The 21,540-nt window shown below is 59.5% G+C and overlaps 2 protein-coding genes across 2 annotated transcripts in view; one reads left to right on the forward strand and one right to left on the reverse strand.

Moving 5' to 3' along the window:
* The first annotated feature begins 870 nt into the window (after positions 1 to 870).
* On the forward strand, positions 871 to 15,097 carry GPR179 (G protein-coupled receptor 179). The gene is made up of 11 exons (XM_069877250.1): positions 871 to 1,715; positions 3,876 to 3,984; positions 5,668 to 5,770; positions 5,890 to 6,080; positions 6,236 to 6,304; positions 6,957 to 7,066; positions 7,147 to 7,385; positions 7,763 to 7,901; positions 8,600 to 8,705; positions 8,798 to 8,944; positions 9,262 to 15,097. The coding sequence occupies exons 1-11, from the start codon at positions 871 to 873 to the stop codon at positions 14,872 to 14,874; spliced, it is 7,671 nt and encodes a 2,556-aa protein (XP_069733351.1). The 3' UTR covers positions 14,875 to 15,097.
* Positions 15,098 to 17,804: 2,707 nt separating this feature from the next.
* Positions 17,805 to 21,540, reverse strand: part of MRPL45 (mitochondrial ribosomal protein L45) — a 6,325-nt gene continuing 2,589 nt past the window's right edge. The window contains exons 3-8 of the mRNA XM_069877241.1: positions 21,284 to 21,401; positions 20,454 to 20,552; positions 19,827 to 19,875; positions 19,287 to 19,436; positions 19,033 to 19,206; positions 17,805 to 18,494 (exon numbers count right to left, since the gene is read on the reverse strand). Of these exons, the coding sequence (XP_069733342.1) occupies positions 18,435 to 18,494; positions 19,033 to 19,206; positions 19,287 to 19,436; positions 19,827 to 19,875; positions 20,454 to 20,552; positions 21,284 to 21,401 (650 nt within the window). The 3' untranslated portion in view covers positions 17,805 to 18,434. The remainder of the gene's footprint in view (positions 18,495 to 19,032; positions 19,207 to 19,286; positions 19,437 to 19,826; positions 19,876 to 20,453; positions 20,553 to 21,283; positions 21,402 to 21,540) is intronic.

The following is a 21,540-nucleotide window of genomic DNA, read 5'->3' on the forward strand; positions in this document are numbered from 1 at the left end:
GGCTCTTGCACAGCCCTTGCACTGCGTTCGCACGGCTCTTGCACGACTCGCTCACAGCTCTTGCACGCCTCTTACACAACTTTTTTGGCACAGCTCTTGCACACGCTTTGCACACCCCTCGCACGGCTCTCACACGCCCCGCTGGACGGCAAGAATGGGGCCTGGCTCTCCCCACACCTTCCTAGGGGCTTGAGAAGGGGGGGGGGGCAGGCGGGGGGGGGGGGCTGTGTGTGTCCCCACTGCCTCCTGTGCCTCAGTTTCCCCTCTGCAACCCAAGAATATCATCCCCCAGCTTTGAAGGGGGTGGAAGCATCACTCAGGCCCCGTCGTGGGATCATTCCCACCGGGGACACCCCCTCTGTGTGCCCCCCCATTTCCACCCCGTAGCGGGATCGAGGCGCTGGACCATCTGGGGACCCAGCGGGTCACCTCGTGTCCCCCCCCAACCCCTCCATCCTCTGCAGGGAGGGGGATGCTGGGAGGAAAAATCCCATGGCCGTTGCCATGGCTTCCCACCAGGATGCTCTTGGCTCTCGGGGAGCTCGGGGGGCTCGTGGCGCGAGGGGCTCCCCGGCAGCGCATCCTCCACCAGCGGGAGCGCGGAGGCAGAGACGGAGAGAAGGTGGGGGGGGGGGGGGATGATGCTGCGAGCGGGCAGTGCCCAGCAGATGAACACGTTTGGGAGCTGGTGACGTCTGCTCCGGCATCGCCGCGGGAGGAAAACAAGCGGCTGAGCCCGACTTCGGCCTCGCCGAGCGGAGGATGCTCCTCGCCGAGCGAAGGATGCACCTCGCCGAGCGAAGGATGCTCCCGGCCGGCTTGGGCATCGTGCCCCCCCTGGGGCAGGGAATTGGGGGGCTGCGCTGAGCTATGGGTCCGTGGCGCACGCTGCTGCTGCTTTGGTGCTTGCAGGCGGCGCTGAGCCGCGTCTCCATCCTCGCGGGGGCTCAGCGCCCGCCGGAGAGCCCCGTGCGGCCAGCGGGATGGTCGCCAGCTCCATCCTCCTCGTGGGCACCCACCCCGGAGCCCGGAGGGGACCCCGAGGAGGGCTCGGCGGTGTCGGCCTTGGCGTTCCTGGAGACGGGCGACGCGCAGGGCTTGGCGCGGGCGAACTGCAGCCGCAGCGTGGCGGCCAGGGTGGCGGGCGCCGTGCCCCCCGCGGCGCTGCGTGCCGCCCTGCGCGCCGCCCCGGAGGCGCTGGCCCACGCCGCCAACTTCCTCAACATGCTCTTCCAAAGCAACGACATCCGCGAGGCCAGCGTGGGAGAGGACGTCGAGTGGTACCAGGCGCTGGCGCGAAGCCTGGTCGAGGGGCACCCGTGGGCGCGGCGAGCGGTGCTGGCCCTCGACGCCCACCCGCTGGCCGCCAAGCCCCGCTTGATGCTCGAAGCCACCAAGGGGGACGGGGAGATCCTGCTGCGGGACGTCTCGGCCGCCGCTCCCCACCTCGCCGACCTCAGTTGGGACAACGAGTGGTTCAACGCCCTGAAATCCCAGCGGAACCCGGCGCTCCGCAAGCGCGTGCTCAGCAACGACCTGCGCAGCATGGAGACCCCCAAGTGGCAGCGGGGTGACAGCTACGTGGGGGACTCGGGCCACGTGCGGTGGTCCTCGCCCTTCCTCGAGTGCCGCGACGGCAGGTTCCTCCCCACGTGGAGCGTCACGCTTTCCTCCGCTTTCTACGGCCTCAAACCCGACCTCAGCCCCGAGTTCAAGTAAGGGGCATCCAGGGGTGTTGGAGGGGTGCAAGGGGGTTGGGGGGCGCAGGGAGGTTGGGGGGTGCAAGGGGGTTAGGGAGGCGTAAAGAGAATGGGGAGGTGCAAGGAGATTGGGGGTGCAAGGGGGTTAGGGAGGTGTAAATAGAATGGAGAGGTGCAAGGAGATTGGGGGTGCAAGGGGGTTGGGGGGTGCAGGGGGGTTGGGGGGTGCAAGGAGATTGTGGAGGTGCAAGGAGATTGGGGAGGTGCAAGGGGGTTGGGGGGTGCAGGGGGGTTGGGGGGGTGCAAGGAGATTGTGGAGGTGCAAAGAGACTGGGGAGGTGCAAGGTAGTTGTGGGGGTTTAAAGAGAATGGGGAGGAGCAAGGATATTGGGGAAGTGCAAGGAGCTTGGAGGGGTGCAAGGGGGTCAGAGGGTGCAAGGAGATTGGGGGGGTCAAAGGGGTTGAGGGGGGTGTAAGGGGGTTGGGGGATATAAGGGGGTTGGAGGGTGTAAAGGGATTGGTGGTGCAAGGATATTGGGGAGGTGCAAGGAGGTTGGGGGGTGCAATGAAGTTGGGGGATGTAAATAGAATGGAGAGGTGCAAGGAGATTGGGGGTGCAAGGGGGTTGGGGGGTGCAAGGAGATTGTGGAGGTGCAAACAGACTGGGGAGGTGCAAGGTAGTTATGGGGGTGTAAAGAGAATGGGGAGGTGCAAGGATATTGGGGAAGTGCAAGGAGCTTGGAGGGGTGCAAGGAGGTTAGAGGGGTGCAAAGAGAATGGGGAGGTGCAAGGGGGTCAGAGGGTGCAAGGAGATTGGGGGGGCAAGGGGGTTGAGGGGGGTTGAGGGATATAAGGGGGTTGGAGGGTATAAGGGGATTGGTGGTGCAAGGAGATTGGGGAGGTGCAAGGGAGTTGAGGGGGTGCAAGGGAGTTGGGGGGTGTAAATAGAATGGAGAGGTGCAAGGAGATTGGGGGTGCCAGGGGGTTGAGGGGTGCAAGGAGATTGGGGGAGTGCAAAGAAACTGGGGAGGTGCAAGGTAGTTACGGGGGTGTAAAGAGAATGGGGAGGTGCAAAGGGGTTGGAGGGGTGCAAGGGGGTTGGGGAGGTACAAGGAGGTTGGGGAGGTGCAAGGGGGTCAGAGGGTGCAAGGAGATTTGGGGCGGCAAGGGGGTTGGGGGATATAAGGGGGTTGGAGGGTGTAAGGGGATTGGTGGTGCAAGGAGATTGGGGGAGTGTAAGGGGATTGGGGAGGTGCAAGGGGGTTGGGGGTGCAAGGGAGTTGGGGGGGTGTAAATAGAATGGAGAGGTGCAAGGAGATTGGGGGATGCAAGGGGGTTAGGGAGGTTCAAGGAGATTGTGGAGGTGCAAAGAGCCTGGGGATGTGCAAGGTAGTTATAGGGGTGTAAAGAGAATGAGGAGGTGCAAGGAGATTGGGGAGGTGTAAGGGGGTTGGGGGGTGTAAAGAGAATGGGGAGATACAAAGGGGTTGGAGGGGTGCAAGAAGGTCGGGTAGGCGTAGGGGGCTTGGAGGGTTGTAAGAGGTTTGGGGGAGTTTCAGAGGGTTTAGAGGGTTGTAGGGGGTTTGTGGGGCTGTTGAGGGGGTTGTGGGGGTGCAAGGAGCCTGGGGAAGGGCAGGGGACTCGGAAGGTTGTAAGGAGTTCGGGGGAGTTTGAGGGGGTTACGAGAGTGTCAGGGGGTACCAGGGAGTGCGAGGGGGTTAGGGGGGTGCAAAAGATTTGGGAGGGGGGTGTAGGAGGACTGCGGGTGCCTCGTGATGCTGGAGCCTTCCCCCATGGGTCCAGCCCCGCGTCCCCGTGCCAGGTTTGGCCTCGGGGAGGGGAGACACCCCCATTTCCAAAGGGGAGCACCCAAGGGAGTCCCATGGGCTGAGGGGTGGCGCGCGGCGGCCACCCAAGCTGCTCCGATTTCCCAATCGGTTGCATCAAACCCCTCTGGAGAACCAGAATTTCCCCCCCCCGCCTTTCCCTCTGCCCTTATCCCTACCCGTGCCGCAGCTCCTGTGGGGACATCCCCATGTCCAGTGGGGACCCCTCGTGTCACCCCCATTCCCAGCACCAACCACCCCCCGGCCGTGTCCCCCGCTGCCACCCTGGGAGTTGGGGGCGCACGGGGCCTCGTGTCCCCCAGCGCTGACCCCATCCCTCCCCACTCAGGGGGGTCGTGCGGGTGGACATCGACCTGCGGGACGTGGCCATTGACCAGTGCGCCAGCGGGACCGGCTGGTTCGCCGACACCCACCGCTGCGACCTCAACAGCACCCAGGTATCGGCACCCAGCACCTTCACCTTGTCCCCTCGTTTAGCCAGGCTTGGGGTCCCCAAAGATCCCTGTCCCCCCCCAACCCCCCCAGCCGGGCTGTCCCTCCCCAAGGACTGAGCTTTATCCTCTCCCAACCGATCCATCTGCTTCGTTCGGCTGCAGCCGAGAGGTTTATTGTGCAAATCTTCCTTCCCTGCGCCAGCAGCAGCGTGTGACCCGGCTGCTCCCTGAGCTGGGGTTACGGGAAGGGGCGGGGGGGACACCATCGCAACCACCCCACGAGCACCGGTGATGCCCAAGCGCGTCCCAGCATTTGGCACAACCAGGAGCATCGCCAGGCAGGGCAAAGCCTGCAGCCCCCAGCCCAGCGCCCATCACTGGGGTCAGTTGTGGGCCCCTCCCCACAAGAAGGATGTTGAGGCTCTGGAGCGAGTCCAGAGAAGAGCAACGAAGCTGGGGAAAGGGCTGGAGAACAAGAGGAGCGTCTGAGAGAGCTGGGGGGGTTTAGCCTGGAGAAGAGGAGGCTGAGGGGAGACCTCATTGCTCTCTCCAACTCCCTGAGAGGAGGTTGTGGAGAGGAGGGAGCTGGGCTCTTCTCCCAAGGGACAGGGGACAGGACGAGAGGGAATGGCCTCAAGCTCCACCAGGGGAGGTTCAGGCTGGACATCAGGAAAAAATTTTTCATGGAAAGGGTCATTGGTCCCTGGCAGAGGCTGCCCAGGGAGGGGGTTGAGTCCCCTTCCCTGGAGGTGTTTAAGGCACAGGTGGATGAGGTGCTGAGGGACATGGGTTAGTGTTTGATGGGAATGGTTGGACTCGATGATCCGGTGGGTCTCTTCCAACCTGGTGATTCTATGATTCTATGATCAGGGTCCCACCTCAAAGGCAAAAATCTGTCCCCAAGTGGGAAAGGCGTCACCAGCCTCTCTTTCCTGGCAGCGATGCCCTTCGGAGAAACGAACTCTGCCACCGGGCATCTCTCCAGAAAACAACAATACCCAGGAAAGCCGCCAGCGCGGCCCGTTCGGGGCAGGATGCAGGGATTAGGGCAGCGGTGCCCTCCCTGCTGCTGCCGTCACGGCCGGGCAGGATTAGCGCTCTCCACTGCATTAGGTGTCCATTTAGGTTTTAGGGAGGGATTTGGGGGCCAAGCTTTGGCTTTTAATTCTGAAATGTTTAACCACTGATTCCTCCAAGGCGCGCAGGGGGGTGGCGAGGCGGGGATGCTGGGGGATGCGGGGATGCTGGGGGGACGTGGGGATGCTCTGGGGATGCAGGGCTGGAGGCAGCATGGGGGTGCAGGGAAGAGCCCCTCACCTCTCCGTCGAGGATGCTGGGGGGACACAGGGCTGGAGGCAGCACAGGGGTGCAGGGAAGAGCCCCTCGCCTCTCCGTCGAGGATGCTGGGGGGATGCGGGGCTGGAGGCAGCGTGGGGGTGCAGGAAAGAGCCCCTCACCCCTCCATCAGGGATGCTGGGGGGATGCAGCGTGTGGGTGCAGGGAAGAGCCCCTCGCCTCTCCGTCGAGGATGCTGGGGGGATGCGGGGCTGGAGGCAGCTTGGGGGTGCAGGGAAGAGCCCCTCGCCTCTCCATCGAGGATGCTGGGGGGTTGCGGGGCTGGAGGCAGCTTGGGGGTGCAGGGAAGAGCCCCTCGCCTCTCCGTGCGCCTCAGCCTGTCTCCCTCAGTGTGTCCCCCAGGAGAGCCACGGCTTCGTCCTCGGGAGGTACCTGTGTCGCTGCAAACCAGGTTTTTATGGGGTCGGCGGTGCAGCCAGCGGTGCCCGGGCAGGTGGGTGCTGTGCCCTGTTTCCCACTGGGGTTGTTTGGGGGAGCTCGGGGGGCTTTGGGAAGCCCGAGCACATCCCCTGGCCCCGGGACGAGGGGATTTCACCCGGCTCTATCCCCCAGGAGCGGCGGATGGGGGGTCCCGGCTGGCATGTCGGCCCTGTCGCCCGGGATGCTTCACCTGCGAGGATGATGCTCCCTGCCTGATCCAGGAGGACCAGGCGCTGCGGGCGGCCGTCCTCTCCTGCCAGGCCTGCTGCATGCTCGCCGTCTTCCTCAGCATGCTCGTCTCCTACCACTTTCGACGGAGCAAGGCAAGGCAGCCCCAGCTCCTCAGACCCCCAAACCCCGCGGGGCTCTCGGGTGGGATGTCACAGCATCACGCTTGGGGGATCTCCCTGCCTCTCTCCATCCTCTCCCGGCACGGGTCGAGGCTCCCGGCTGCACCCTCACGCCTCTCTCCCCGCAGAGGATCCGGGCGTCGGGTGTCGTCCTCCTGGAGACGATCCTATTCGGATCCCTCCTGCTCTACTTCCCCGTGAGTATCCAACACCGAGGTCCCCAGCCCTGGAGAGGACATGGAGCTGGCCCTGAGCAGGGCACGGGCACGACTCCACCTAATTGTTAATTTTGCTGGCACGGCCCCCGGCAGCTGCAGTATAAACCTTCTCAGGAAACCAAATCCCTTTTCTCCCGCTGGCCGTGGGAATTAATCCCTGCCCAAATCCCCTCTCCCTCCCGCAAGGCGGATGCCGTAGAGCCAAGGGGGAAGGGAGGTGGCAGGGCTGGCCCAAAAATGAGTGGTTTCCGAGTCTCTCGGACTCCCTGAGAGGAGGTTGTGGAGAGGAGGGAGCTGGGCTCTTCTCCCAAGGGACAGGGGACAGGACGAGAGGGAATGGCCTCAAGCTCCGCCAGGGGAGATTTAGGCTGAACATGAGAAAATAATTTTTCACAGAAAGGGTGATTGGGCAGTGGCAGAGGCTGCCCAGGGAGGGGGTTGAGTCCCCTTCCCTGGAGGGGTTTAAGGGATGGGTGGACGAGGCGCTGAGGGACATGGGTTAGTGGTTGATGGGAACGGTTGGACTCAATGATCCAGTGGGCCCTTTCCAACCTGGTGATTGATTCTATGATTTGTTCCCCACTCGGAAGGCAAGATCTGTCCCGCTGACCCCTCTTTTCCTCTGCTCCAGGTATTCATCCTGTACTTCAAGCCGAGCATCTTCCGCTGCATCGTCCTGCGCTGGGTGCGCATGCTCGGCTTCGCCATCGTCTACGGCACCATCACCCTCAAGCTGTACAGGTGGCTGGGACGGGGGGGCTGGATGCTCGGGGACCCCCGCGGTGGGACCGGCTGGGGACTCACCCCTCAACACCTTGCAGGGTGCTGAAGGTTTTCCTGTCCCGCACGGCCCAGCGGGTGCCCTACGTGTCGAGCGGGCGGGTGTTGAAGATGCTGGGCTTGATCCTGCTCCTGGTGCTCTGGTTCCTGGCGGCCTGGACCATCGGGATGCTGGAGAACATCGACAAGAACATCCCGCTGGTCATCCGCACCCAGACCTCCCACGGGCTCCACTTCTACATCTGCGGCCACGACCGCTGGGACTACATGATGGTGATCGGTGAGACCAGCACCCACAGCCTGGGGGTCCCCACAGCCCCAGGACCCCATCCCATAAAGACAGCATGCAAGGAGGGGGAGATAATTCCCTCATCCATAGAACCTGGGGAGCCCAAGCTGCCTCCCACCCTCTCTGAGCATCCCCAGGTCTTGCTCCGGTGCAGAGTAAACCACCTGGTGCAGATGCTGAGTCCCAGCTGCGCCAGAGGATGCTCTGCACCAGCTCCAGCTCCAACCGCAGCAGCTGGAGTGAAGGAGCTGGGCTGGATGTGCCCCAAAGCACATCCAGGGAGGACCTGGTGGGCAACAGCCCCCACCCCGCAGCCCAGCCCCGAGCAGGGGGAAGGGGCTGATGCTCAGCACCGCTCTCTCCCGCAGCCGAGATGCTGTTCCTGCTGTGGGGCAGCTTCCTGTGTTACGCCATGCGCGCCGTGCCCTCCGCGTTCCACGAGCCCCGCTACATGGGCATCGCGCTCCACAACGAGCTCATGATCTCGACCGCCTTCCACGTGGTCAGGTAGGGCACGGGGCCACGATCCAGGGTTCCCACCCCTGGGGATGTGGAGGAACTGGTAGCAAACCCCCCTCTCCACAAGAAGGATGTTGGGGCTGTGGAGCGAGTCCAGAGAAGAGAAACGAAGCTGGGGAAGGGGCTGGAGAACAAGAGGAGCGGCTGAGAGAGCTGGGGGTGTTTAGCCTGGAGAAGAGGAGGCTGAGGGGAGACCTCATTGCTCTCTCCAACTCCCTGAGAGGAGGTTGTGGAGGGGAGGGAGCTGTGCTCTTCTCCCAAGGGACAGGGGACAGGATGAGAGGGAATGGCCTCAAGCTCCACCAGGGGAGGGTCAGGCTGGAAATCAGGAAAATATTTTTCATGGAAAGGGTCATTGGGCAGTGGCAGAGGCTGCCCAGGGAGGGGGTTGAGTCCCCTTCCCTGGAGATGTTTAAGGGACGGGTGGACGAGGTGCTGAGGGACATGGGTTAGTGATTGATGGGAATGGTTGGACTCAGTGACCTGGTGGGTCTTTTCCAACCTGGTGATTCTATGATTCTATGAAATCCTCGAAGCCAGCGGGTTCCCTGCGTGAGGGAGGCTGTGGGCACCTCAGTGGGACCCCATGGCAGTGGGAGTTGGAACTGGATGGTCTTTAAGATCCCTTCCAAGCCAAACCATTCCATGATTCTATGACCCGGCGCTGCCCTCCTCGCCTTTTCCAGGTTCGTCATGGTCCCCTCGCTGCACCCTGACTGGACGCTGCTGCTCTTCTTCGCCCACACCCACGGCACCATCACCATGACCCTGGCGCTGCTCTTCATCCCCAAGGTAACCCGCAGCCCCGAGGCTCGGCGAGACGGGGATGGGCTTCCCTGGCCTTTCAGGGAGGCTTAACCAACCTCACCCCTCGCCATCCGCAGTTCCTGCACGCAGGCTCGCCGCTGCGGGAGGAGATCGCGGCCGAGGTCTACGAGGACGAGCTGGACATGCGGCACTCGGGCTCGTGCCTGAACAGCAGCATCGCGTCCGCCTGGAGCGAGCACAGTCTCGACCCCGATGACATTCGGGTGGGTGGCACACTCAGGACCTTCTTTTGACGCTAGCTATGCAGCCCCGCGCAGAGTAAGAGGTGCCTTTCGCAATCTTTCTCCTGATGCAAAGCAAAAGGGGGTGGAGAAAAGGGGGTAGAGATGGAGGGGGTGGACAGGGTGAACCGGCACCCATGGGTGGGAAAACCCACACATCCCCTCGACCAGAGGGATGGCGAGCTGGGGAGCTTGGGAGCCTGGGGATGTGGGCGTTGTGGGGTGCCCCCAGCCACGGTCCCGTTGTATGCGCTCTCCTCTCTCTCCCTGCCGCGTTCCCCCACCCCCCTGGTGTGCAGGAGGAGCTGAAGAAGCTTTACAGGCAGCTGGAGGTGCACAAGACGTGGAGCATGGCAGCCAACAACCCTCACCTCCCCAAGAAGCGCGGCTCCCGCCGCAGCCTGGGCCGCTCCATCGTGCACCGCATCGCCGAGCTGCCCGAGGCCGTGGCGCGGCGCAGCAGCCGCGGCGAGCGGCCAGGCACCCCGGCACGCCGCAGCTCCGAGGCCAAGCGGGTCCCCAACGCCGGCGGCACCAGCTTGCGGCTGCGCGAGGATGGAGCCCGGCACCGCGCGGCAGCCCTGCCCAAGTCCCACAGCACCGAGGGGCCCGGGCGGGAGCCTCGAGGAGGGTCACCCGCCCTTGGCATCCCCGGGGAGCCAGAGGTAACGGCTTCGGAGCAGTCGGACAGCGAGTCCCTCGATGCCGTCCCGCTCGTGTGCAAATCGGCCAGCGCCCACGACCTCGCGCGGCACGAGCAGCCCCCGCCGCCCCTGCACAAGTCGCTCAGCGTCGTCGCCGGAGCGCGGGACGAAGCTCTGCTCGCTGCCAGCCGAGCTGCGCGGGAAAAGCAGCACCGCGACCTCCTCCTGCTCTCCGAGCCCCCCAGGGAAGCGGGGAAGCTCCAAAGCCCCCGCGCGGCCGGTGTCCCCCGAGCAGAGAGCCCCAGCCCCGCCGAGGGGGGCTCCCAGGAGGTTGCATCCCCGCTGGGTGATGGGAAGGTGCAGAAACACGTCACCTACGCACCCACCAAGAGCGTCAGCGTCGACGGCTCCCACGTCCCGGGGCGGGTGCGCGTGGCGGTGAAGAGGACCCCGCCACCGCCCCCCATCCGCTGCCAGAGCCTGGGGCAGCGCGCGGTGCCGGCTGGGGACAGCCCAGAGCCCCCAACGGACCCCCTGGCGCGGGTGGCAGAGCCGGAGAAGCCACCGGAGGGTCCTGGAGAGGAAGACTCGGGGAGCACATCCTCGCCGGTGGGCAAGGGGAGGCTGCTGACCTCCATCCCGGCTCAGGTCTGCCCTTGGGAACTGGTCCAGGAGGAGATCCTGAGCCGCAAGCAAAAAGCCACCGAAGCAGCGGACTCGGGGACCCCCGGCGATGCAGCAGCCGAAGGCCCCAGCCTCAAGCCGGCCCCGCAGAAGACCTCGCTGCGAGGGCTGGGACTCGCCCTCAAAGCCTTCAACCGCTCGAGGGGAAAGAGCATCCTGAAGGGGAAGAGGGAGAGCGAGGGGAGCCTGGGGAAGCAGGAGAGGGGGAGCAGGAGGGAGAGGCCCAGCCTGGCAGAGACAGCTGCCCCATCCCTCGGGGGGATCAGCCGAGAATCCTCATCCAAAAGCCCCGAGTGGAGCTGGCAGAGGCCCCGCAGCGAGCCCACCGTCCCCTGCCAGCACAACAACAACGCCGGCAGCACCGGGGAGGCTGCGGGGTGGGGGGACAGCGGGGCAGCAGGACAGCAGGACAGCCCAGCCCCGGGGTCAGGCGATGGCGAGAAACCAGCAGAGGAGCTCAGCGCTCCCGGGGCACCCTTGGGGGTGCACAAGATTGCGCCCAGCGTTGGCCACCAAGAAGGAGCCGAGCATCCTCAGGAGGCACCGGCGGTGGCCGACAGCGGGGAAACACAGATTCATCCCCTGCAAGAGACGGGGAGGGATGTTCCTGCAGGCATCGCGAGGCTGATCGCGCCGAAGGAAGGGATGGTTGAGTTGGCCAAAGGGCTCAAGGGGAGCAGCAGCTCCATCCATCACCCTTGGGACCAGGCAGAGGTGGAGCAGCCGGGGGCTGAGGCTTGTCCCCAGGGTGCCCCGGGCATCCCAACAGGAAAAGGAGCTTTGCTGCGCCAAGAGGCCATCGCTTCCCAGGAGGACAGCGGGGTCCCCGGGGGCAAGGAGAGCCCGGGCAAGGCCAGCAGCCAGCCCGAGCCCCTCAGTGCCCTGGGAGGTTGGGGTGCCAAGAGGGTCCCCTCGAGGAGCCGGAGCATGGAAACAGCTCCCAGTGCACTGGGAATAGGTGGCAGCGCGGAGGGCAGGCAGGGAGAGGTCTGTCCTGGGGAAATCCAAGCAGATTCCAGCCTTAAACCAGAAATCTGCCGCTGGGAGGAGGGCAGGGGGGAGCGCTGGGGACCAGGGAAGGGCAGGAGAGAGGGGGTTTGTGGGGAAAAAAATGGTATGGAGAAACCACCAGCAGAACCCCAAGAGGTGCCAAAAGCTGCTTTGGAGAAAGCAGGCAGCGCGGGGGGCAGGAGGGCTGAGGTTTGTCCATGGGAAAGCGAGGAAGGGACTGTTAGAGCAGAAATCTGCCCCTGGGACGCGGAGGAGGCTCAGCTGGAGCAAGGGAGGCAGGAGGGAGAGGGGAGGCAGCTGGACAAATGGGGCAGGAGAAGCGGAGCAAGATCCCTGGGTTTGCTGAGAGGGCAAGAAAGCAGGAGCAGTGAGGGACTCGCATCAAAACCTGCTCCCAAAAGCTCCAGGCTGCCAGAAGGGACCTCAAAAGTGGACTCCAAAACATCCCGGAGCATGGAAAGCATAAAGGAGGAGATCTGCCCCTGGGAGAGCCCAGGCATGGAGCAACACCCAGAGCATCCTCGTGCCAGGAGCCCAGCGCTCCCTAAATCACCCTCAGAGAAACCCCAGAGAGAGGAGAGCCAGAAGGCAGAGATCTGTCCTTGGGAGATTGAGGAGGTGGAATCCACAGATAAAGCAGAGATCTGCCCCTGGGAGGTGGCTGCTCCACCATCAGGTAAAGGGACATCAAGAGAGGACAAAGCTGGTTTGTCCACAGGGAGCAGAAGCATTTCTACAGGTCAAATCATCTTGGAAAAGAGTGGAGAGAGCATATCTGCAAAGAAGGAGGGAGGAAGCAGAGACCGTGAGTCCATCTGCCCCTGGGAGAGCCCGGGCACAGAGCAGCACGCCGAGTGTCCTCATGCCAGGAGCCCAACGCATCCCAAATCACCTTCAAGTAAATCCCAGAGCGAGGAGAGCCGGAAGGCAGAGGTCTGTCCTTGGGAGGCTCCAGAGCTCGAATCCAAGGATAAAGCAGAGATCTGCCCCTGGGAGGTGGTTGCAGCTCCCATCGATCAACCAAAGGCACAGCAGGGCCCTGGGGATGCTCCAAAGGCGGAGAAGCGCATCACACGCCAGGCAGCATTAGCCAGCCCGGCCAGATCCCTGGAGAAAGGCAGCAGCGAGCGGGAGGCCGTGTGCCCCTGGGAGAGCCTGGAGCAGCACCCCGAGAAACCCCACACCGGGAGCCCAGAGCATCCCAAACCACCCTCAGAGAAATGCCAGAGTGAGGAGAGTCGGAAGGCAGAGGTCTGTCCTTGGGAAGCTCCAGAGCTCAAATCCAAGGATAAAGCAGAGATCTGCCCCTGGGAGAGCCCAAGCACCGAGCAGCACCCAGAGCATCCTCGTGCCAGGAGCTCGGTGTTGTCCAAGTCACCCTCAAGTAAATCCCAGAGCAAGGAGAGCCAGAAGGCAGAGGTCTGTCCTTGGGAAGCTCCTGAGCTGGAATCCACAGATAAAGCAGAGATCTGCCCCTGGGAGGTGGCTGCTCCACCATCAGGTAAAGGGACATCAAGAGAGGACAAAGCTGGTTTGTCCACACGGAGCAGAAGCACTTCTACAGGTCAAATCATCTTGGAAAAGAGTGGAGAGAGCATATCTGCAAAGAAGGAGGGAGGAAGCAGGGACCGTGAGTCCATCTGCCCCTGGGAGAGCCCGGGCACAGAGCAGCACCCCAGGAAACCCCACACCGGGAGCCAAGAGCATCCCAAACCACCCTCAGAGAAACCCCAGAGCGAGGAGAGCCGGAAGGCAGAGGTCTGTCCTTGGGAGGCTGCAGAGCTGGAATCCATGGATAAAGCAGAGATCTGCCCCTGGGAGAGCCCAAGCACCGAGCAGCACCCAGAGCATCCTCGTACCAGGAGCCCAGTGCTTCCCAAATCGCCCTCAAAGAAATCCCAGAGCGAGGAGAGCCGGAAGGCAGAGGTCTGTCCTTGGGAGGCTCCAGAGCTCAAATCCAAGGATAAAGCAGAGATCTGCCCCTGGGAGGTGGTTGCAGCTCCCATCGATCAACCAAAGGCACAGCAGGGCCCTGGGGATGCTCCAAAGGCGGAGAAGCGCATCACACGCCAGGCAGCGTTAGCCAGCCCGGCCAGATCCCTGGAGAAAGGCAGCAGCGAGCGGGAGGCCGTGTGCCCCTGGGAGAGCCTGGAGCAGCACCCCGAGAAACCCCACACCGGGAGCCCAGAGCATCCCAAACCACCCTCAGAGAAATGCCAGAGTGAGGAGAGTCGGAAGGCAGAGGTCTGTCCTTGGGAAGCTCCAGAGCTCAAATCCAAGGATAAAGCAGAGATCTGCCCCTGGGAGAGCCCAAGCACCGAGCAGCACCCAGAGCATCCTCGTGCCAGGAGCTCGGTGTTGTCCAAGTCACCCTCAAGTAAATCCCAGAGTGAGGAGAGCCGGAAGGCAGAGATCTGTCCTTGGGAGGCTCCTGAGCTGGAATCCACAGATAAAGCAGAGATCTGCCCCTGGGAGGTGGCTGCTCCACCATCAGGTAAAGGGACATCAAGAAAGGACAAACCTGGTTTGCCCATAGGGAGCAGAAGCACTTCTACAGGTCAAATCATCTTGAAAAAGAGTGGAGAGAGCACATCTGCAAAGAAGGATGGAGGAAGCAGGGACCGTGAGTCCATCTGCCCCTGGGAGAGCCCGGGCACAGAGCAGCACCCCGAGTGTCCTCATGCCAGGAGCCCAACGCATCCCAAATCACCTTCAAGTAAATCCCAGAGCGAGGAGAGCCAGAAAGCAGAGGTCTGTCCTTGGGAGGCTCCAGAGATTGAATCCATGGATAAAGCAGAGATCTGCCCCTGGGAGGTGGCTGCTCCACCATCAAGTAAAGGGACATCAAGAGAGGACAAAGCTGGTTTGTCCACAGGGAGCAGAAGCCCTTCTACAGGTCAAGGTCTGGGCAAGGAGGCTGGAGAGAGCACATCTGGAAAGAAGGAGGGAGCAAGCGGAGACTGCGAGTCCATCTGCCCCTGGGAGAGCCCGGGCACAGAGCAGCCCTCGCTGAAAAGCGTGATGAGGAAAGAACCATCCCAGAAGTCTGACAGCGCAGAGAGGAGCAGAGCTGATATCTGCCCCTGGGAAGCAGCAGAGCCCTCCGGCTCGGAGAAGGAAAGCTTCAAACCGGGTGTGCAGCCCCGGGGAGCCGACAGAGCATCCCCCGCTGCGCCAGGACAGTCAAAGCTGGTGGCAGGAGCCAGCACTGTGTCCCCAACCCTGCTGGAAAAATCCAAGGGCAGATCCGACAGCGAGGCTAAGCACAAGCCCCTGTGCCGCATGCAGCCCCCACAGGGCCAGAGGGCAGAGCCACTGCTTCTGGGAGCCTCAGCGGGCAGCAGCGCCAGCAGAGATGAGGTTTGTCCTTGGGAAACAGAAGAGGCTTCACCAGCAATTGCCAAGACCAGCACGGACCCGAGGAGCACCTCCCAGGTGTGTCCGTGGGAGGTGGAGAGCGGGGATACAACCCTGACCCTCTGCGAGCAGGGAAGAGCCAGGGCAAGCTCCGAAGACGGAGGCAGCGGGATGAAGGAATCCAAACCCGACGTCTGCCCGTGGGACCACGAGTAGCTCCCTACCTCCGGCCACCAGCCGGGTGCAGACACGGCTTTCCTGAAGGCAAAATCTGGAGCCCAAGAGCCCACCTGCACAGCCTGAGCGGGGACACAAGCGTCCACCAAAGCCAACAGCACGGCCACGCTCCTAGGGGCCTCCGGAGGTGACCACCAGCCAGGCTCGAGGACAATGCTGCGAGGGGACAGTTCCCATCCCTGCCTTCATCGCAGCACCCCAGCCTGCAAACACCACCTGTCACTTACCTGGACCAGCACAGAGCCCCCTTGGTCCAGCTGGATGCATTAAACTATCCATGGTCCCAGCCTCGCCCGCTTCCACCGTCACGGCAAATGCAAAGCTGCAACTTGCTGGCTCGAGGTGCTCACTGCGAGCCCTCTGGCAGCTGAACGTCCTCCACACAGGTCTGTGCCTCCAGCACAGCAAGCAACAGCCTTCCTAGCACCCGAAATACACCACCACGCAGCGTCAGCAACAGGGGGCTTGAGGGAACAGGCGTCACCCTTGCCATCCGAGCCAAGTGAAAACAAGCAGAGAGTCAAAGCAGGGGCAGCAGCGGAGAAAAACAGCTCTCCAGGGTCTCTGCAGCCAAGCTCATCTCCCCCAGAGCTGCTGTTATCTGCTTTTTAAGTGGTTTCTGTAAGCACCAGGCAGGTTCTGAAGACTGAGATAAAGAGCCGTTGTTCCCAGTCAGCCCCACAACAGGTTTTGCTTCCTTGATGCCAAGTCATTTATCTTTACACGTCCCCTGAAGTCGTCACGCCAGCCACGGGATGTCCACGCACTCAACCTTCCTGCTGTTTTGGTCCAGCGCTGCCAGCCCCGTGCTCCAACACCATCTGCTCCCAGCTGCCTTTGCTCATCACTCCGCCTGGGTGGGATAAAACCCAACCTTCAGGCCACAACACTGCTCTGCGTACAGAAACCTTCGCATCCACGAAGGCTGAGATGGGTGTCTCGCTGCTCCCCTCCTCGCTGACTGACTCTACAGTACTGCTACCCTTCTCATTCTTGCAGCGACTCAGCTGCGAAGGTGTTTGTCTTAACTAACAGTGGCAGAGAACTTGTCAAAGCACTTTGCCACGCCTGGTTTCTTCACTCGTGTGTGTACGTGTGCAAACACCCCCAGGGCTCATCTTCCCACCATGGGAGAGGGTTTTCCATCACCACTTCCACTGGCACCAGCAAGCCTTGACTTTTACAGCCCACCTGTAAAAGCGCTGGATGCCTTTGGTCACCCCACCTTTCAACATCTCCCTGCGTTCACCAGACCCATTCCTGTGGGGCAGAGATGCCAGCAGACTCCTGGATGACAGGGAAGATGCTGGGATCAAGGAGGCACTGCCACCTCCAGAGCATCAGATGGGAATCCTGGGTCTGTGGTTACTCCAGCCCAGCCACTCACAAATGCACAAGGGAAGGGAGGCGGCCAGAGGGATGGGGAGAAACCTCAGGGTTGGGAAATATAGAATCATAGAATGGCTTGGGTTGGAAGGGACCTCAAAGCCAATCTAGTTCCACACCTCCCACTGGATCCAGTTGCTCCAAGCCCCATCCAGCCTGGACTTGAACACCTCCAGGGATGGAGCAGCCACCACTGCTCTGGGCAACCTGTTTAACAACCTGAAACAAAGCCTCCATTCTCCTCAGTTTTGTCCCTCAGCTCCACTTAGCTGGAAACAAATAAAACCAGAGAGAGAAGTGAAGCTTTTGGTTCTCCCTCTTATCTCCACACAGGGCTGGGGCTCAGGGCTTGTTCCTTTGTCATTTATTCCCACTCCCCTCCAGCAGTGGCATCGCTGTAACGTTCTGTGTCCTCAGTGCCGAGTCCATCGTCTCATCACATAAGGACATGTACATACAGAAAATAAAATGTATTCTCTACAGAGCACACGCTTGCTGGCTGATTTATGGGGTGTAAGTGATACGACACACACCCAGAACCCCTGTTCTCCAGTCTCGTTCCCTTCTCTGGACACACTCCAGCCACTCGATGTCCTTCTTGGAGCAAGGGATCCCAAATTGAACCTAGGATTTGAGGTGCAGCCTCACCAGCACCAAGCACAGGGGGACAATCCTCTCCCTGCTCCTGCTGGCCACCCCATGGCTGATCCAAGCCAGGATGCTGTTGGCCTTCTTGGCCTTCATTCAGAGCCTGAGCTGCAGAGCCCTGTCTACAGGTCTTGGTTGAGGAGCTTGTATGCTGCCTGAGTCACACCAGCCACAAACCAGGCAGCTCACGCTGATTTATTTTAGTTCCTAGCCCAGCTCGTGTGTGCTGGAGCACAGAATCTCCCCTCAGCTCATGAACAAGGCGTAGGCAGAGGACTCAATATAGTAGGTTCTTTCAGGAAAGGCAGACAGATTGTGACATCCCTCTGGTTTCCAAAAAGATGAAAGGGATTCCATCGCTGGCTCCTCTCCTAACAGAGCATAAAGATGATGTTCTGCCCTTTCAAAAAAACATGATTCACGAGAAACACAGAACAACTCTGCAGGCATAAGGAGCCATAACTCTTCCTGCACACGCTGTAAAATCTCTTCCAAGAAAGAGGAAATGCACTTAAATCTCACAACCTCTGGAAAACAGCCAAGTTAAAACTCAAGACAAGGTCAAAAAGGAACATTTCGTTGTCTGATGACCAGTGAATATTCTGCTCTTTGTAATCAGAACCAATCTGAGCAAAGCAGATTAGCAGAGTACACTGGCTCACTCCCAGCCACAGCAAAAGCAAAGCTCTGGGTACACGCTTCCCTGACCCACACAACCTGCATATCCTCAGGACCCGATGCAAACATCCTCCTGTCCACAGGATGGTGCCAGCCACTAACAACATCCCATCGCTGAAGTCACCAGCAACTGAAACAAATGCACCAGCAACCACGAGAAATGCAACCCTTCAGGAAGGTCCTGGTGGACACAAGAGTGGTTTTTAGGAATCAGAACACTTTATTACATGACCAGGCCTGGGCTGCAGCCCTTTGGGAAGCTTGGACCTTAAAAACCCCCAGGAGTCCGATTGTGGTAGCCCCATCCCAAGAATCTGATTTAAAGTTCCTGCTTTTCTCCATTTTCTGTTCAAAAAAACAGCCTGGGAACCAGTACAGGGAGGAAAAGAGGATTGGAAGAGAACACGTCAACACCTACTCCTGCAGGTTTTAATCATAGCCCAGCAGGCCTATGATGCTTCCCATTGAAGTGCCAAATATCCATATCTGGACAGATTTCTGTTGCCAAGGGGCCTCACTTCTCTCCGAGATAAGCCTTTAGAGCGGTCCTGAAGAGAACACACTTCTCACCATCCCAGAAACACAGGCTAAGATGCAGCACACTAAGTTATTTGGACAGAGTAAAGCTCTTCTCAGAGCTGAATCCCCCTCCTAGGTCCCTCTTGCTCCTTTAAGGACAACTTCTTAGACTGGAGTCCATTTCTGAAGTCACTTTTTGGTTTGTTGGAAAGGCAGAGCCATACCCAACCCATCACCTCCCCAGACTTCTCCACTCCTTCCCTCCAGGGTTGTCTGCCCTGCTGTCTCTGTACAGGCTCCACAGCTTCCTACTTCATTTCTTCATACTTTTGTGAGGGATCCAAGGTTGGGCCAGGAATCATCACCGTCTGAAAAAGGAAGAAACATCAGCATGACACAGAGCAGCTATGAACTGCTGTGATAGAAATTCTTCATGCTACACAGCATGAGAAAGGGAGAGCAGAGCAGAGTTGCTCTGGGCAACCTGGGCCAGTCTCCCCACGCTCCCAGGAAAACATTTCTTCCTAAGATCTCATCTCAATCCCCCCCTCTTTCAGCTTAAAACCATTCTCCTTGTCCTACCACTGCACTCCCTGATAAGTTTTCACCTCCTCTAGGACCTGTTTTTAGTAGCCCAGGAGGACAGAGCACCTGCACCCCTTTGCCAGGCTGCGTACAGGGTGCAGCACCCCCTGAACTATCGCAAGTGTCAAACGCCCTCAGCCTCCTGCTAGAGCTCCCAGGTGCCAGAGGCCACTAACGCCACACTAACAACCAGCTCTGCTTGCAGATTCATCCACCACCTTCCCATTACAGTAAGTTCAGCCTGGGTTTGGTCCCAAACTACTCAGGGACCTGTATTTCACCAACACAGAAAATGCTAGTGCCTCGTCTTGGTGGCATCACCTTAACAATAGGTTCCTTCGGTGGAGCCCATTCCGGAACAATCTTGCCGTGCATCCTCCACGTGCCGTACGGATTGACCAAGTACTTCTCAAACACAACGTACTCCAAAACATCTTTGGGCACCTGCTCCCCACCGTACATGAGCCGCCCAAAGCGGTCGTAGATAGCCAGGATCTGTAAAACGAGCCAAGGAACATCGGTTGGGCCAGAAGCTGGATGGAGGTGGGAAACGCAAGGGGCACAAGGAGACAGACCTGCCGCGTGTGCATCCGCACCGTCACCTGGCCGTAGAGGTTGCCTCGATTCACGATGCTGTCGCAGCGAACGTGAACCACTCTCGGAGGCTCCAGCGACTCCACGAAACTCCACCGGATGGTCTTGTACCGGTTGCCACGGACCATCTCCTGCAAAGGAAAAGATAAGCACCAATTTAATTAGGATGTGAATTGAATGACAAGCAAAACATTGCATATAATAAAGCATTAGGGAAGTTGTGGCTGCCCCTTCCCTGCAGCTGTTCAAGGCCAGGTTGGATGGGGCTTGGAGCAACTGGACCCAGTAGGAGGTGTCCCTGCCCATAGCAGGGGGTGGAACTGGGTGGGCTGTAAGGTCCTTTCTGACCTAAACCATTCTATGATTCTGATTTACTTATTAGCTACTCCGTAGACTTGTGTTTTCCCCCCCAGGTCAGTCTTTACTGTATCCAGAAAAAAAAGAGATAGATGACGAGGCTTAGAAAGCCTTAGAGACCATGGAAGAAATCAAGGCCACACTACATCCAGATAAACCCTTACCGGGTAGCAGCGCTCCGTCACCAGGGAGTGAAGCTTCTGCTTGTTAAAGCTGCAAGTGAAACATATGCCATTACTGCAATATTGTAGAGGCTCACTCACAAATTCCTGCTTCTCCAGAAGACACATGATCTACCAGCAAAACAGACAAAAATTCTGAATTGTGACCTCAGCACGGTGGCTGGCAAGACTTCAGAGAAAGACACAACATCTTTTGGAAGCCAGCTATGATCTGCATGGCTTATCAATGATTGGAATCGTAACCAAGTACGACGCAAGCTTGAAATCTGTTTTATTATTGGGAAGTGGAGCATCATTTCATATCCAACAACTCCCTGCAGCGTGGTTCTCAACAGCATCAAGCACCCACTCATCTGCCAGTAACAACAGTGGTGCAACAGCTCCTCTCCTCTGCAGCTCAGATCAAGAGAAAGTTCTGCAACCTGCTTTTCATTACCAAAATGAAGAGGGTGCAGAGAATCTCCACTCCTCTCAGAGATTGGGGCAGAATATGATACAGTAGTTGCTGCAGGAGATACAAGGATTGGAAAAACAAAGAAGAAAAATGGAGCACATAAGCAGAAAGAAGCAGATCCTACACAACTGCATCCATCAGAAGAGGGGTCTTACTTTGCCAGGGAATTGTGGGCTTCAATAAATATCTCCTGTGCCTTCTCTGGGAAGGTTTTAGTGCTGAAATTCGGATCGTGATCTTTTATCTTCCGCAGACTGAAAAGACAAGAAAAGATTTACAGGAAGTGAAGAACAACTGGGAACCACCTTGTATGCTTCAAAATAGGACAGCGATCTCATCTGGTTCAAGCCCAGCTTTTAGAATCACAGAATAGTTTGGGTTGGAAGCGATCTCAAAGCCCATCTCATCTCAACCTTCTCTCTTCCAGCTTAAAACTGTTCCCCTCATCCTCTCCTTGCCCTCCCTGATCAAGAGCCCCTCCTCAGCTTTCCTGGAGCCCCTTTCAGTCCTGGAAGCTGCTCTAAGGTCCCTCCCGGAGCCTTCTCTTCTCCAGACTGAATGACCCAGGCTGAATGACCCAAACTCTCTCAGCCTGTCCTCATTCCAGCTCTCAGACCACCTTCCTGGCCTCCTCTGAACCTGCTCCAACAGATCCATGTCCTTCCTCTGCTGAGGGCTCCAGTCCAGGTGTCCCAGGATTTTCACCTGCGAGGAACCGAGAGCTGGAGACTCACCGCTAAGACACAACCCTCTGGGTGCTCGTGAAACAGATGCAGGGCTGCAAACCCAAAGCATCCTCAAGAAAAGGAGTGCACACTGCACGCATTCACACCAGGACAGGCATCCTGCACCTGGTTAAGGATTCCTGGTTAAAGGTTACAACAGCAACAATGGAAGAGGAGGGTGGAAAATAAAACATGCCAGAAACAAGAGAGAACCAAGCAAAACGTGTGCACCCCAGGGTAACTACAAAGGAGGTACGTACGCCAGCTGGGAGGCTGCAGTCTGCTTCAGCTTCTCCATCCTTTGCTTCATCCCATCTTTGGACAGGGAAGTCAAGCGGGCATCACCCTCAGGAGGGATGTACGGGTCTATAATATCACCTGTGTGGGAGAAGAGAAAGGTCAGGAAGAGGCTGGAAAGCAGCAGAATGAATGAAACGGAGGCAGCTGCCTGGCAGCCGTGGCTGGAGCAACAGGATCCCTCCCTGAAAATGGTTGTAAGATGAAATATGAGCACGCA

This window comes from Phaenicophaeus curvirostris, chromosome 26, assembly GCF_032191515.1.
Source record: "Phaenicophaeus curvirostris isolate KB17595 chromosome 26, BPBGC_Pcur_1.0, whole genome shotgun sequence".
NCBI classification, from domain to species: domain Eukaryota; kingdom Metazoa; phylum Chordata; class Aves; order Cuculiformes; family Cuculidae; genus Phaenicophaeus; species Phaenicophaeus curvirostris.

Bases quoted from the DNA above. Each gene is read 5' to 3' on its own strand.
- GPR179 (XM_069877250.1), top strand. From the start codon at position 871: ATGGGTCCGTGGCGCACGCTGCTGCTGCTTTGGTGCTTGCAGGCGGCG. The intron at 6,305-6,956 runs GTGAGTATCCAA...CCTCTGCTCCAG, and splicing joins CCCTCCTGCTCTACTTCCCC to GTATTCATCCTGTACTTCAA. The intron at 7,386-7,762 runs GTGAGACCAGCA...TCTCTCCCGCAG, and splicing joins GGACTACATGATGGTGATCG to CCGAGATGCTGTTCCTGCTG.